At 43.7% G+C, this 13,657-nt stretch overlaps 1 protein-coding gene across 3 annotated transcripts in view; it reads left to right on the top strand.

Moving 5' to 3' along the window:
• The window catches only part of Myo16 (myosin XVI), a 420,999-nt gene that overhangs the window by 285,781 nt on the left and 121,561 nt on the right, over positions 1–13,657 (top strand). For all 3 annotated transcript variants that reach the window (XM_057752554.1, XM_057752553.1, XM_057752552.1), the window contains 2 exons: positions 8,079–8,154; positions 12,499–12,671. In XM_057752554.1, the coding sequence (XP_057608537.1) occupies positions 8,079–8,154; positions 12,499–12,671 (249 nt within the window). The remainder of the gene's footprint in view (positions 1–8,078; positions 8,155–12,498; positions 12,672–13,657) is intronic.

Below are 13,657 nucleotides of genomic sequence, written 5' to 3'. Positions count from 1 at the left end.
GTCTGTGCGACCAAGCAGCTTGTTTCAGTGGCTCCCTGGCTGCCGCCCTACCCTCTGCCTGGCACCATCACAGCGTGGCTTAACTACTATTGCTCGCAGCTGAATCGGAAGCAGAATGCTAAGTTTTCTTTTGAGTAATTTTATTGAGAAGAATCATTCCAAAGAGAAAATTTTGAATACACGGCGATTTCCTTAAAGATTTTTTGTTCTGGGCTGTGTGCATATAAATTTCTCTATTACACGCATGAGAGGCACTGCATGACACCGCATGACGGGCACTCATAGCATGAAGCCTGTCTTTCAGGCTTTAGGAGGGAGAAGCCAAGAAGATCCGAGGACCCATTGTAGGAGGAAAAGAGGGCATTAACCTGGCCTCCCTCTTTTGCTTTTCCCACATCTCTCCTTTTGTCTCCCAAGTAATAAACAATAGAAGCAGAGCCCTGTGCAGAACAGCTGTCTTAATGGCCCAGGAAAGCCTTCTGCCTAAAACCTGTTCTCTGCTGCCCCAGGTGGGTGCTGCCATGGTGAGAACAGATTGTTTTCTGTTCCCCTGACAACCAGTTGCTAAGCTATGTGTAGTTTCTATGATAGATTTTTACTTTCATAGAAACCTGTCCACTTTGCTGGGGTTTTGAGGTTGCCTTCTTTTACATTGTCTGGAACACAGTGGCCTGATGCCCACAGGCCCCCTGGTCTCCAAGGTCCCCACAGACTCCCTGATGCCCACAGACTCCCTGGTCTCCAGGGTCCCCATAGATTCCCTTATTCCCACAGGCTCCCTGGTCTCCAAGGTCCCCATAGACTCCCTGATGGCCACAGACTTCCTGCACCTCCTGGTCCCCTGTAAGTTCACTTTGTGTCTTTGACATGTGAATGTGTTGCCTTGGGCTGATGGCCGCTCTTGCCTGTGGCATTTCTCTTGGCAAGCTACAGTGGCTGCCGCCTTTTATGAGTAGCCTTCCTGGGAGGTCTGTTCTGTTTAGACACAGTTGTAAATGACTTTCACCTGACAAAACTTAAAGACAGTGTGAGCCTTCCTGTTGGGCAGGCAGCCTGGGGAGGTAGCAGCTGACTGAGGCCAGAAGGAGGGCATCTAGCACCAAGGAAATGTTGAAGAGGTTCGAGGGAACTAGGCTGATGCTGCCATGGGTGGCAGAGAGGTTGGACCTGCCTCCCTGCTCAGAGGTGTCAGAGGAGGACGAGAGAAAGAAGGCCAAGTGGAAGGCTCAGCTCATCCTTCTCAGGGACTTTGAGAACTACTGTGTAACAGGGACCAACAGCCAGCAGGACACAGCAGCATTCTTAGGATCCTTGGGCTGCCTGAGGCATGGCTCACATGTTCTAGGAACTGGGAAAAATTCATGAGTGTAGATCACGTGCTGGACCCCAAGCTGAAACTCGACCAGTTCTAAAGTATGGGAGGGATAGAGAGGAGGCTCACCATCTGTGATAGTATTCAGCTGGCCATGAACTAGAAAAGAATGGAAGGAAATCCTCCAGATACTTGGAGGGTAAAAAGTGCCCTTAGATACCCTGCCACTAAATAGCACCCCCAGATACCCTGCCTCTAAATAGCACCCCTAGATACCCTGCCTCTAAATTGTACCCCCTAGATACGCTGCCACTAAACAGCACCCATAGATACCCTGCCACCAAAGAGTAAACCCTAAATAACACATGCAAAAGCGACAGGGGAGAGTCCAGAGAGAATTTTTGTGTATGTGCACATAAGCATTTACACACACACACACACACATACATGAGAATTAATACATGGAAATATATATATATATATATATATATATATATATATATATGTAGCTGACTGAAAATGAAAGCACAAGATATCACCAGTTAACACAACAGGAAAGTCTATGTAAACATCAAATGCTCATCTACTCTGGAATAGAGAAATTCTGAAATCTAAATTTTAATCTCAAGAATGGAGGAATTTATTTTGATTTTTTGTCTGTTTCTTATTTTATTTTTGAGGAAAAAGGGGTAAAAGATCATGAAACAAGTGTAGGAGGAGGTGGAAAGGCTCAGGGAGGAGTTGACGGAAAAGGAAAAACATGATCAAAATATATTGTATGACAAATTTATTTTTTTAAAAAAAATATAAACTGAAAATCAGTCTGAAGTAAACAACTTTCATCTGGGGAGAAGGCTGAGCAGCTAAGAGCCCTTGCTTCTCTTCCAGAGAATCTGGATTCAGTCCCCAGAACCCACACGAGGTGGCTCACAACCTTCTGTAGCTCTAGGCCCAGAGCGTCCAATGCCTCTGTCTTCTGTGAACTCCTGCATGCACATGCAGAGACACATGCATCTGAACATAATTAAAAATAATCAAAATAAATCTTTTTTTAAAAAGAAACAGTCCCTTGAACACATGGATAAAAACAAAAAACCTCTAGTAAGGTTGACCATAAAAGGATATAAATAACAATATCAGGAATAAGCCAAAAAGAATCTCTGTGTCCCTGCCAGCATTCAGAAGATCAAAAGGGAACACAAGCAACTGCACTCGATTTGATGGTTAGGCTAAAATGGACTGGTTCCTCAGAAAGCGCAGCTACCTCAGCTCACCCCAGTGAAGCAGATCGTCCCAGCAGGCCAGTCAAGGAAAGGAATTTGAAAATTCAAAATTCCCAAAAAAGAAATCTCTTTCTTACAGATGGCTTAACTGGAGAATTCTACCAAATGCTTAAAAGAAAATTAGTACCGACTCCATGCAGTCTGATCCAAAAAATATAAGACAGAGTGCTTTCTGATTTCTTTTACAAAGCTAACTGCCCCATTCCAAAACCAGACAAAAGCTAGAACACAGGTTCACCAGGAAACTGTCACTCAAGAACAGAATTGGAGATGCACTCAAAAACTGAACTTAGCAATTTGTGGTACATACACACACACACAATTACCATGGTCAGTTAATATTTTCCAAAATGTAAGTACTTTCAATATTTGAAAATCATTCAAGGTAATCCAGGACACTAATAAGCTAAAGGAGAAAAATCATGTCATTGTATCAATGAATACGGAAAAGGCATTTGGTAAATTTCAACATACAAGAAACATTCTAAGAAAACAGTCGTGGAGGAAATGGTGTTGGCCCCAGGAAGAGCACCCACAGCCCACAGCAGAGAAGTCCATGCCAGTATCATATGTGATTCTCAAGAAGACGGCCCTGGAGGAGATGGCTCACCTGTGAAAGAGCACCCACAGCTCCCATTGCTCATGTTCTATGTAACCGTAGAAACAGGGTGCTCTCCTCCTAAGATCAGGAGGCCGGCAAATATGCTGGCTGTCACCACTGCAGGTTCACTGGAGGTTTTAGTGAATTTAGCGAAGTAAGAAGGGAAATAAATTCCTGATAGATTGGAGAAAAAAAACCACCTATCCCTGCTTACACACGGCATACGTATCAGTGGACAAAATCACAAGGAATCCACTAAGAAGAAAAAAAAGCACACAGAAATAGGAAGTTCAGCCAGGACATATGATGTAACAATAGCAAAGAAGAGGCTACAAAGTGGAGAGGTGGTGTAGGGAGGAATGTGGGAAGAGTTGTGGGGGGAAGGGTGGAGATGTACAGTACTCACGTCTGAAATCTGCAAGTGATTAAACATTTTAAAGAGATAGAAGAAAAGCTTAAACATTTTTTTGTATTCTTAAATCAGTAGTGGACACCGAAATTAAACAGGATAGGATTCATAGGCACTCAAAAAGCAGTAAAATGTATAGGTAATAAGAAACGCTCCTAAACGATATATAGAAAGAGTACCCTGAAAAGCACAAAATGATTATAGAGGAAGTCAGAGTCCAAACAGGAGAAGCGTACCGTGTTCATGGATAGAAGGCACTGCAGAGAGTTGTCAGCTCTCACTGTGTATGTGTGTGGGGGGGGGTGAGGAGGGAGGGAGAGAAGGAGGGAGGGAGAGAGAGAGAGAGAGAGAGAGAGAGAGAGAGAGAGAGAGAGAGAGAGAGAGAGAGAGCAAGCCTGTGGTGACGCCAGTGCTAAACAGGAACACAGAAGCACAGTCCACCTCACTGCCAAACCTGTAAGGAAAGGGTTCAGGCACCTAAGTTGCTACAAAGACGCTTAAGTTGCTACAAAGACGCTTAAGTTGCTACAATGACGCTAATGACGCTTAAATTGCTACAATGGCGCTTAAGTTGCTACAATGACGCTAATGACGCTTAAATTGCTACAATGGCACTTAAGTTGCTACAATGACGCTAAAGTTGCTACAATGATGCTTAAATCGCTACAATGACGCTTAAGTTGCTACAATGAGGTTTGTAAAGAGTGAAGTGGGCAGGCTCCAAAACCACAGAGAAACCCTGTCTCGAAAAAGAAAAAAAAAAAAGTGAAGTGGGAAGAATCAGCTGACTGCGCTTCCCATGACATATCAAAGCTTTGTCTTTCAGACAGTGGCAGCAGGCAGAGGGCTCCACCAAACAAGGAACCAAGAATAGACATACGAACGGACTAAGCTATGGGAAGGGTATATCAAAGGAAACTCTGAACACACATGGCTCTATGCTGGTGTAATGCTCGATAGTTTCACTGCATTGGTCAATTTCCCAGTGTTGATTATACTACAGGATCCTGCCCTGGAAGGAAACCGGTTAGAGACACATAGAACTTACCTATATTCTCCTTTACCAAACCATGGGACTCCAGGAACCCTAAATTTAAAGTAGTAAGCTGTAATATTTAAAAGACAGGAAGACACTGTTCATGCCACAAACATGGTCATGCATGGGCACCTTGTATTTAGACTTTATTTGTGATATTTCTGTCTTGAACACAGGGCCTGTGATCACATGCACCTCTTTTTCATCCTCCTCATTCTGGCCAGCCCCCTTCTTACCAACTGTCCTACCCTCACATCTTCCTTCCTTCCTTTCTTTTTGTTCTCTTTAAAGTTCAGGCCCTGCTCAGGCAGTTTTCCTGCTGTGTGCTCACAATGGCAGCATCCGTGCAGTATTAGATGGAGCTTGCAATGCCAGCTGCAGACTCGTTAAATGGAATTAGCTCTCTTCATTAAGAAACCAAATTCAGGGTCTGGTTGTTCTTTAGCCTTAAAGGATATATTTCAACATGTGTCTTGTGTGTCTACATACATGCTCACATTGTATGCAGATGCATGTATTGTATGTCCTTTGCAAAATGCATAGACGCTATCCCCAAAATGACAGGCTGTTGTGCTGCCCTGGGTATGGATGACCATGTCTAACACCATTTCCCACTAAAATATCCCATATATTATCGCATAAAATATGCCATATAAAATACTTGATTTCAGATTTGAGATTAGAGAAATTATTTGAATCTAAGTTTGGAGAATCCATACCCTGCCAATCATAAGAAACAGCTAGGCCCCTTGTATTACTATATTGTTTATGGTAGTGTCCAGTGTTTAGGCTAAAATACTTACTCAAATCATATCTGTACTGAATCTATCCATTTCTTAGAGCTTTGGTCAGAAGTTTTACGGTTGGGGAACTTTATAGAATGTGCTTTGTCCCCCTGAAAAGTACTTAGAGGCTTAGTAAATTTGCAGGGGAAAAAAAAGCCTACAAGGTGATGTAATGTTTAATGCAAAAATGCTTGCCATAAGATGAATTCTGCTAGCCACACACTCTATTCTTCCTACCTATAAATATCAAGTCATCATTGAATGCTGATGTGTGTGAATATGTGTGTGTGTGTTTTATATTTTTTCTTGAGAATGTAGCTGGTAAAGTATGCATTAGGGAAACTGTGAGCTTCAGTTTTAGTAAAGACCTCCGGCCTTGACTCTAGATCTGTAAACCAGGATATTATGTGTGAAAACTTAGCAGATCCCACAACCTCACGACTTCATGATGGCAAAACCTGTATAATCTTAAGAAGGCCATTCTGTGCCATGGTCTTCTCAGTCACAATGCAGCAAAGCCACTTGTCGTTTTCACTACAGAGTCATTGTACCAGATGGATGAGGCACTTGCTAGCTGCTGTGGAGAGTGAACTGGCCAACAAACAGGTAGGCACTACATAGGTACATGGTAGCCATCTTGTCATGGAGGTCAGAAGAAGACGTAAGCCATGACAGAAACAAGAAAGAAAATAAATGTGTTCTCAGAAAATCAGTTTAGTCTTGTTTATGCGTGCACATGCGTGTATGTGCGTGCCTGTGTTTATAAATGTGTATGTGTGTGTGTGTTTCATTTGGAATCATTAGATTCTCATGCAGGTAATAGACTGGTATTATAGACTAGAACCATATAATAAAGATAACTATACCCCAGAGGCCTAGGGCTTCTGTGTAAATGGCATTCCCCTCTAACAGCGGAGTTGGCATAAACTCAGCTGAGAAAGTAGAAAGAAGAACTGAACTTTTGATCTTTTTATTATTTTAATTATGATAATAAGCAGTAGTACTTTTCACTAGTATGAATTACTAAGTCTAAAAAGTGGGAACTGAGGAGACAAATGCAGGGGCTTTAGTCACTGCCAGAAGGCAGGGGCAATCCTGGGGCGGACATCCTGGTCATTAAAGCTCTCCATCTTCACAATATGCAGAAGATGAAATGAAGAGCTATTTGGAAAGGAAATTAGAGCCCAGAGATGTTTTCATGTAAGAGAGTCTTAGTCTTTCCCTGAAAGCAAGAAATACAGTCAGCTGCTAAGAATGAGAGAAATTAGAAATGGTGCTGGGAACTTGAAGACCAGCAAAAAATATTTCTGACAGTTCCAGGGTGTACGGTGATGTGATGTCATCAAGAAGTGAGTCGGGAAACTGAGCAAGCAGGACTGATCTGAAACCTCAGCGTGCGGTGGTGGGCGCAGAGGACGAGGGCTGCCCTGTCCCTGCTGTCACAGTCAGGGGTATGGAAGCAGTCCAGTGCCAGTCAGTGCTCCTGTGGTCAGCCTGAGGTCCAGGGCCTGGGGGGAGTTAGAGAAACAGCCCCTCAGAGCTCTGGAGGAGTTGGGGAATACCAGGAAGGTGGGACAAGCTCAGAGCGAGTGAGGAGATGCCATGGGCTGTCCCATGGGAGGGCTGTGGCTTAAATACCTGGTCTTGGAGTACTGCCAATTGTCTGCATCTGGAACATGTGAAGCCAGGAAGAGGGATGTTGGGAGAGGGGAATGCAGACACAATCTTCACAGAAATGTCGCAGGTATCTGGAAGGATGCTTAGGGGGTCTGGGAAGCAAGCCCAAAGCAGCACCTATTTCTCAGAGACATTGGAGGTTATGCCAGGAGAAGGTGAGTTCATCTGCCATTAATTTTCTAAAAATGGGTTGAAGAAGTGACAGCCAAGTGACAGCCAGGTCCGGTCAGATGCTGACTCAGCACGTAAGCCTTTCTGTCTTAACTTTTGGACCATCCGCAAAGGTGTTCCCTCGCGTTCTGTCACCGACTTGGCAACGTGAGACAGTACGTACCACCATCCTGAAAATTTTAAATTGGAACTTGGGGACATTATAGAGGCTCAACAAAGTCCAAGTGGACATTTTAAAGGGGCTCATCAAAGCCCCAGATGTTTGAAAAGATGAAGTGGTCTGTCTATGTGGTGTCACCAGCCCAACCTCCCTAACACAGGAAGCACAGAGAAGCTAGGGTTCTGTCTTACCTCCATTTTAGTTATGGATTGAGTGATCCTTTATCACGCCCAGGAGTCTTTCACTATGGAATGTTCAACAACACGGTCCACTGTGTAAAATACATGCATACATGCATGCTAGGCATGCATGTGTGTGTATATGTGTGTTTGTGTGTATATGTGTATGTGTGTATATCTACTTTCTGATGAGGGTCCCGTCTGGTCATGACCAGCCCTGTTGAGAATAGTCTCCCTAGAGTAGATGAAGATGCTAACACTTGGCAATGTCTGTCCAGTGAATGTTCATGATACCCAGCTCACATGTTCTGTTCCGGCCATGGGCAGCAGGACAACCAGCTTCACCCTTCCATGGAATGTGAACTTCCTGACGGTGCCTCACGCAGGGGCCTTTAAAGATCCAAGGTGACTCAATCGAGTCGCCTTTTATCATGAAGTGATTTTGTGATTTTTGTCTCGTTACAGGTAATGTATGAAATTGGAGGCGCGGTTGAGAGAAATAAGGACAGCCTTTCGCAGAACCTCCTGTTCGTCATGAAAAGTGAGTCGGTTTTCTCCCGACACTTATTTCTTGATCTCAGGGTGATTTCCTGTAAAATGTGCTATCATCTAAAGGGCAATTGGAACGTCATTTACTCTCTAGCATTTGGGATAACGAGTATGTTGCCACACTGCACGTTGATTACAGCCTAATTTGGAGTTCAGCAGAAACCCAGATTTGGCTAAGCTTTTGGTGGGCAGGCAAGGAAAACACCCTTCCTGTGTCAGCGCATGAATATGGAAGAGCGTGTCCATGGAGACTAATGAAGACGTATGTGGCTCCCGAGCCGATTTAGACCACAGCAGGGTGAATTCCATTACTAAAGATGACCCCAGGTCTCAATTAGAGTGGTATTTTATTTTTATGTACATTCAGTTATGAAGTATTAATGCCCACTAAGTAGAAATCTGATCAATGTGTACATGTAGAAATACATATATACATATAAATACGTACACATATCTAGACTCCTATTTAGTGGGTATTAATATTTTATGTACACATATCAACTATAATTCTGTACAATATGTAACACTATAATCTAATTGCATGCCATAATCACACACGTGTAATTCTATCTATTCTAGTAATCCCTTTCTTAGTGATTCATGTTTTTCCGGTAGCCTCTTAAAAGTAGGGTTAAGTCTCTGGCTGAGGCAGGGCCATCTGTCTTTTCTGGAAGGACACTTCAGACTCAGTGAAGTAGGTCAATGCTTTGAACTGAAGAACAGACGCCTGCATCACCACTGACTCGGGACGTCCCTGTCCACGTCACGGCTCCATAATCATGACGCACTGTTTACACAGTGACTCTCTCTACTGGTCTCTCAGCCATATAGCTATTGTGAGCTCTCTGGGCCGAGACCCTGCAGGAGATGAAGAAACCACAGGGAAAGGGAGGCTTGACACGCTCATGCTTTCTCACCTGCTAGGAAGCAGCTGCCAACCCTCCCATGGCAATTATTTCGGCTTTCACTATTGAGGCGCTTCCCTTTGGGTCTCTATGTGAAGGTCAGACACACAGAGCATGGCATAAACATCACGATCTTGATTTCATTCAGGTATTTTGCAATATTAGGGCACATATGTGCATAGTTAGAATGAGGAAAGGATGACCAGGGCTGTCTTAATCTGGCTTATCTTATAGAGCGCCCATATTTTCATTTTTTTCCTGTTGCTTGCACTCGTTAACATGTTAATTTGATTCCAAGAAAACATGGGTGACTGTTGTTTAGTTCTCAGCAGGAAGACTAAATTCACAGTATGCTTTGGCACGTTTGTGATTTGTATGTCAGGTGGTACGTGCTTTCTGTGGAGAACACAGGAGGTGTGTCAGGCTTCGGGAACCATAAGGCCTCCTTGCAGTGAACTGGCGCTGCGGGAACAACAGGGCAGCAGCTATAGACCATGCAAGCGTACACAGAACTGCGCTGGGAGCAGTGCGCCCAGGCATATGTGGTGGCTGTGCTTGACCTACAAACTGTAGTTACTCACCTATTGTATCGTGCCAGCAAAAGAAGCCTGGCTGTGATGGTGTTCTGAGAACCTGCAGGCTATGACGATGCCATGGATAGTAATTATAAGGACATTTAGCTGATAAACAAGGACCTCCAGTATAGCCCTCTTCGCAGTGGGAAACCCTGTCAAGCAAGTTGGAGGTTTAACTTTGGGGAAAGTCTATCTTTGAGGGAGGTGGGAAGGGCCCTCTTTTGAGGAAGATAGGCGTCTACCTTTGAGTAAAGTAAGGGGGATTCTACCCATCTGAGCCTAAGAGTACAGGGAAAGAAAACTGCTTCTTCCTGGAGATTTACTCACCCAGCCCTGAGAGGCAGACACAGGCGGGATGCCTGCATGTCTACTTTCTGCTGGAGCTCACACAGCCATGGCCAGGGGGCTGACAGGATGTCCCATGAGGCCCTCATTTGTGGCAGAAAGATGCCAGTTCCTGCTCTTAATCATGCGGTCTGACCCTGTGACTTAGAGAAATGGGGCAAAAAATATATGTTGTGGCCTGTGTTTATATATAGTGTTTTCAATTTATTTAATGTGCTTCATCCCTCACCTGTTAGAAGAATGACATTTTTATCATTTATATATGGGCCCTGTCTCTCTCTCTCACACACACACACACACACTTTAAATACATATAATAATTATTCAATTACATGTAATTGTTCAATTATAATTTTCAATTTATATATCTTTAAATGGGTAGTGCCTATTGTTTACATTATTATCTTAAGGTAGTTTTAAAAAAAACTTTTAAACTTAAATGTCTTAAAAAATTAGAATTCCCAAATGCTTTTTCTGTCTTTACCTCTCCTTCTATCTCTTCTTGTGTTTTCTGGAACATTTTTCCTCTCCATGTCTAAGCACCTCAGTGCCCTTCCTGGACATCAGGAGATCATCTTCCATGGACTCAGTAAATTATCAAAAGTTTACTCATTGATGCCACGCCCGCGGGGAGCAGAATGCACCGCTGTCGTTCTACCACGAATGTCTTTTCTACAGTTTTCTCCCATTTCTGCTTCATCACTTTTACCCTTAGGCAGTGCTCCCACTTCTCAGCACCCCTCTGAGCAATGCCCAAGCTGCTGGTTTTGAGCAAGGGATCAGGGTCAGTTGGTGTTCTCTTATATGAGAGGCTGGAATCCCATGGAAGAAAGGGATCCTTTGTGCACTGATCTCCAGGAGGTGGTGGTCTGACTTATCCCTGGTAGCGTTCACCTACTCTGCTGGAATAAGGGGCCTTTGGTGTCTCCTGGTTACATTTTCTTTGTTGTTGGTTTGCAATCTGTGAGAAAGCACTGTGAGACTGAAGAAGCCCTCTGTCCCATCACAATTCTACCCAATGATTTTCTCTAAGAGCCACGAAGGGTTTTCCGTCAGCAGTGGTATTCTATTCTAAAAGCCCCTCTTTCCCTTTATTAATTAGCCCTTTATTAGTAGGATAAGGTGTGGCTATCAGATCCCAGTCTGGTCAACACCCACCTCTTTTGGATAGGCTCCCCGATGCTCAGCACTTGCTGACCATTGGCCTTCCCAAACCTCTCCAGTGAATCATCATCTCCACTGCAGTGCTGAATCAGCAATTAGTTCTGCTGAAGAACTGGCAGTGCCAAGGCCAGGGCTTGGGTGAGCTCTTATTACTGTGGCTGCATTTTGATTAGGCATGTTTAGTACCCAGGAAGTCTCATGTATACATTTAGATGATGTGTGTATGTGTAGGTATGTACTAAAGGTAACACATTTATTCTGATGCCTGTGATTTTCACCCAGAATTCCAGCATCCCCTCTTGACTGTTTCTTCCATTGTCTCACTCCCTTCTCTGATAGTGCTGTTTCCCTTCTTGTTCACTAATGCAGTGAATTTCCATTGAAGATATTACACACACACAGCATGTATACACACCATATACATATGTGCGTGGTTTGCTGTTTTGTGTGTGGAAAACGTAGAAACAAACACACTTTGCTGCTGAACACTAAGTGTCTGATAGGCTGAACATGATCCTAAGAAGTTACATAAATTATTTCAAATTTAAATTTTGCAGTAATCTTCAAGATGTGGCCACTGTCATTTTCATAGTGTTTTTAAAAAGCCACTTGAGCTCAGAAGGTATCCTACATAGGCACACTAGAAGCAGAAGGCACCACCCAGATCCTTAGCCAACACATACATTATTGTTTTATGTTATTCAAAATATTCATAATCCAAAACCCACCTGCTGGAGGTCTGACTGTCCCTTGAGTAGCTGGGCAAGATCTCCTGACAGCAGACCATCAGATCTGAATAGTCTGGTGTCAGAATGGGTCACCTCACCACTGTAGCTGAACTCAGAGGGGCTTTTTGGCCACTTTAACCTAATGACAGATGCAACCAAAGAGGGCGAGTGTTTAAATACTTCTCTGACAGGGTTCACATGGTGAAATGTCTTCTAGATAGGGTAGTTATTTTCTTGCAATGGGGAAGGAATTGCAGCCCAAAACTCATGTTTTTACAATAGTGTCAAGTGCACAAAAGCCTTTCAGGTGCAAGCTGGTAAGATTCAGGGCTGACAACCCAGACAGGAGGATATGTATTCCTTAGAGAGCCATGAGTCACAAGCTCAGGTAGGAAAGCTCTGGTCAAGGCTCAAGCCAAGGACAATGAGAGCCTCCATCGGCCAGGAGAAGCAAATGCGGGTGGAGACAACATAGAGCCCAGGACAAAGAAGTCCCCAGTGTCCAATAGCAGTGACTCTGGACACACAGAATGGGGGAGGGGCGCTTCCATGGAGAGTGAGCCTAACGTTTGGCAGTGATTTTAATGCCACTTACGATGTTCATCTGTTTATCTCCTAGCGAGTGAAAATGTTGTGATCAGTCATTTGTTCCAGTCAAAACTGTCACAAACAGGATCGCTCATATCTTCCTACCCATCATTTAAATTCCGAGGACACAAATCCACCATACTCAGTAAGAGAGCTGCCTCTTCGATGATTGGCGTGAACAAGAATTACCTAGAACTTAGCAAGGTAGGAGTTTCCTTGTTCTTACGTTTGCTTAGTGCAATCTCTTCTTTCTGAAAAGCACTGTCTTACTGAAATGGAAAGATACCCACATTCTACCAGAAGGAACTAACAGATAGGATGCTGGCCTGGCCGCCTTTCTGTTGCTGTGACAACCAACATGACCAAAAACAATTTAGGGGAGAGAAGGGCTGGTTTCATCTCAATTCCATGTCTCAGTTTATCTCGGAGGGACATCAAGGCAGAAACTCAAGGCAGGAATCTGAAGCAGAGACTGTGGAGGAACGCAGCTTGATGTCTGGCTGGCTCGCTGGTTCATGCTTAGCCAGGTTTCAGCACAGCCCAGGGCCACTTGACCAAGAAATGACACTCATGGTGGGCTGGACTCTACTAAGGAAGACAGTCCCTCACAGACCACTGATAAAGACAGTTACTCAACTGAGACTTTTTTTTCAGGTGCCTTTAGGCTGTGTCAAGTTAACAGTTAATGCTGACTAAGATAGGTAGCTTCCAAGGTTACAAGTGGTTGAGAAGCCACGGAAAGAAAGGTTTAGGATAACGACAAGTCAGTGTGAGCACAGTTTACAGTTTATAGTGTGATTGTTGGTTGTCTGTGAGACATCCTGCTATTTTTCCTCTTTACAACCATCTTTTTGGATGAATGTAAAGGAACTTCCGGACAATTGAATTAGAAGACGAAGACTTAGTATCTTACCCTATGGATCTGATTGTTCCCAAGGTTCTGAGTCTGCAAATGATAAACTGTAACTTCTCTTATTCTCCCAGGACCAGAACATTTCCACTGTGTATTTGTAGACTTTGAACTTGCTTTGTTTTACACTAATTGTTAGTGTGTTTATTCCAAATAGACTTAGGACTAAAGGTTCCATTTCTAAAACTGCTATGAAGAGTTATGCCAAGTGCCTTGGGAATGGATATGCACTGCTTTGTTTCTTGGGAATACAAGAGCAGACTGCCTTCCAGTTTCTTGC

Source organism: Chionomys nivalis, chromosome 20 (assembly GCF_950005125.1).
Source record: "Chionomys nivalis chromosome 20, mChiNiv1.1, whole genome shotgun sequence".
Classification (NCBI taxonomy): Eukaryota; Metazoa; Chordata; class Mammalia; order Rodentia; family Cricetidae; genus Chionomys; species Chionomys nivalis.
This window is presented reverse-complemented; position numbering and strand designations above follow the sequence as displayed.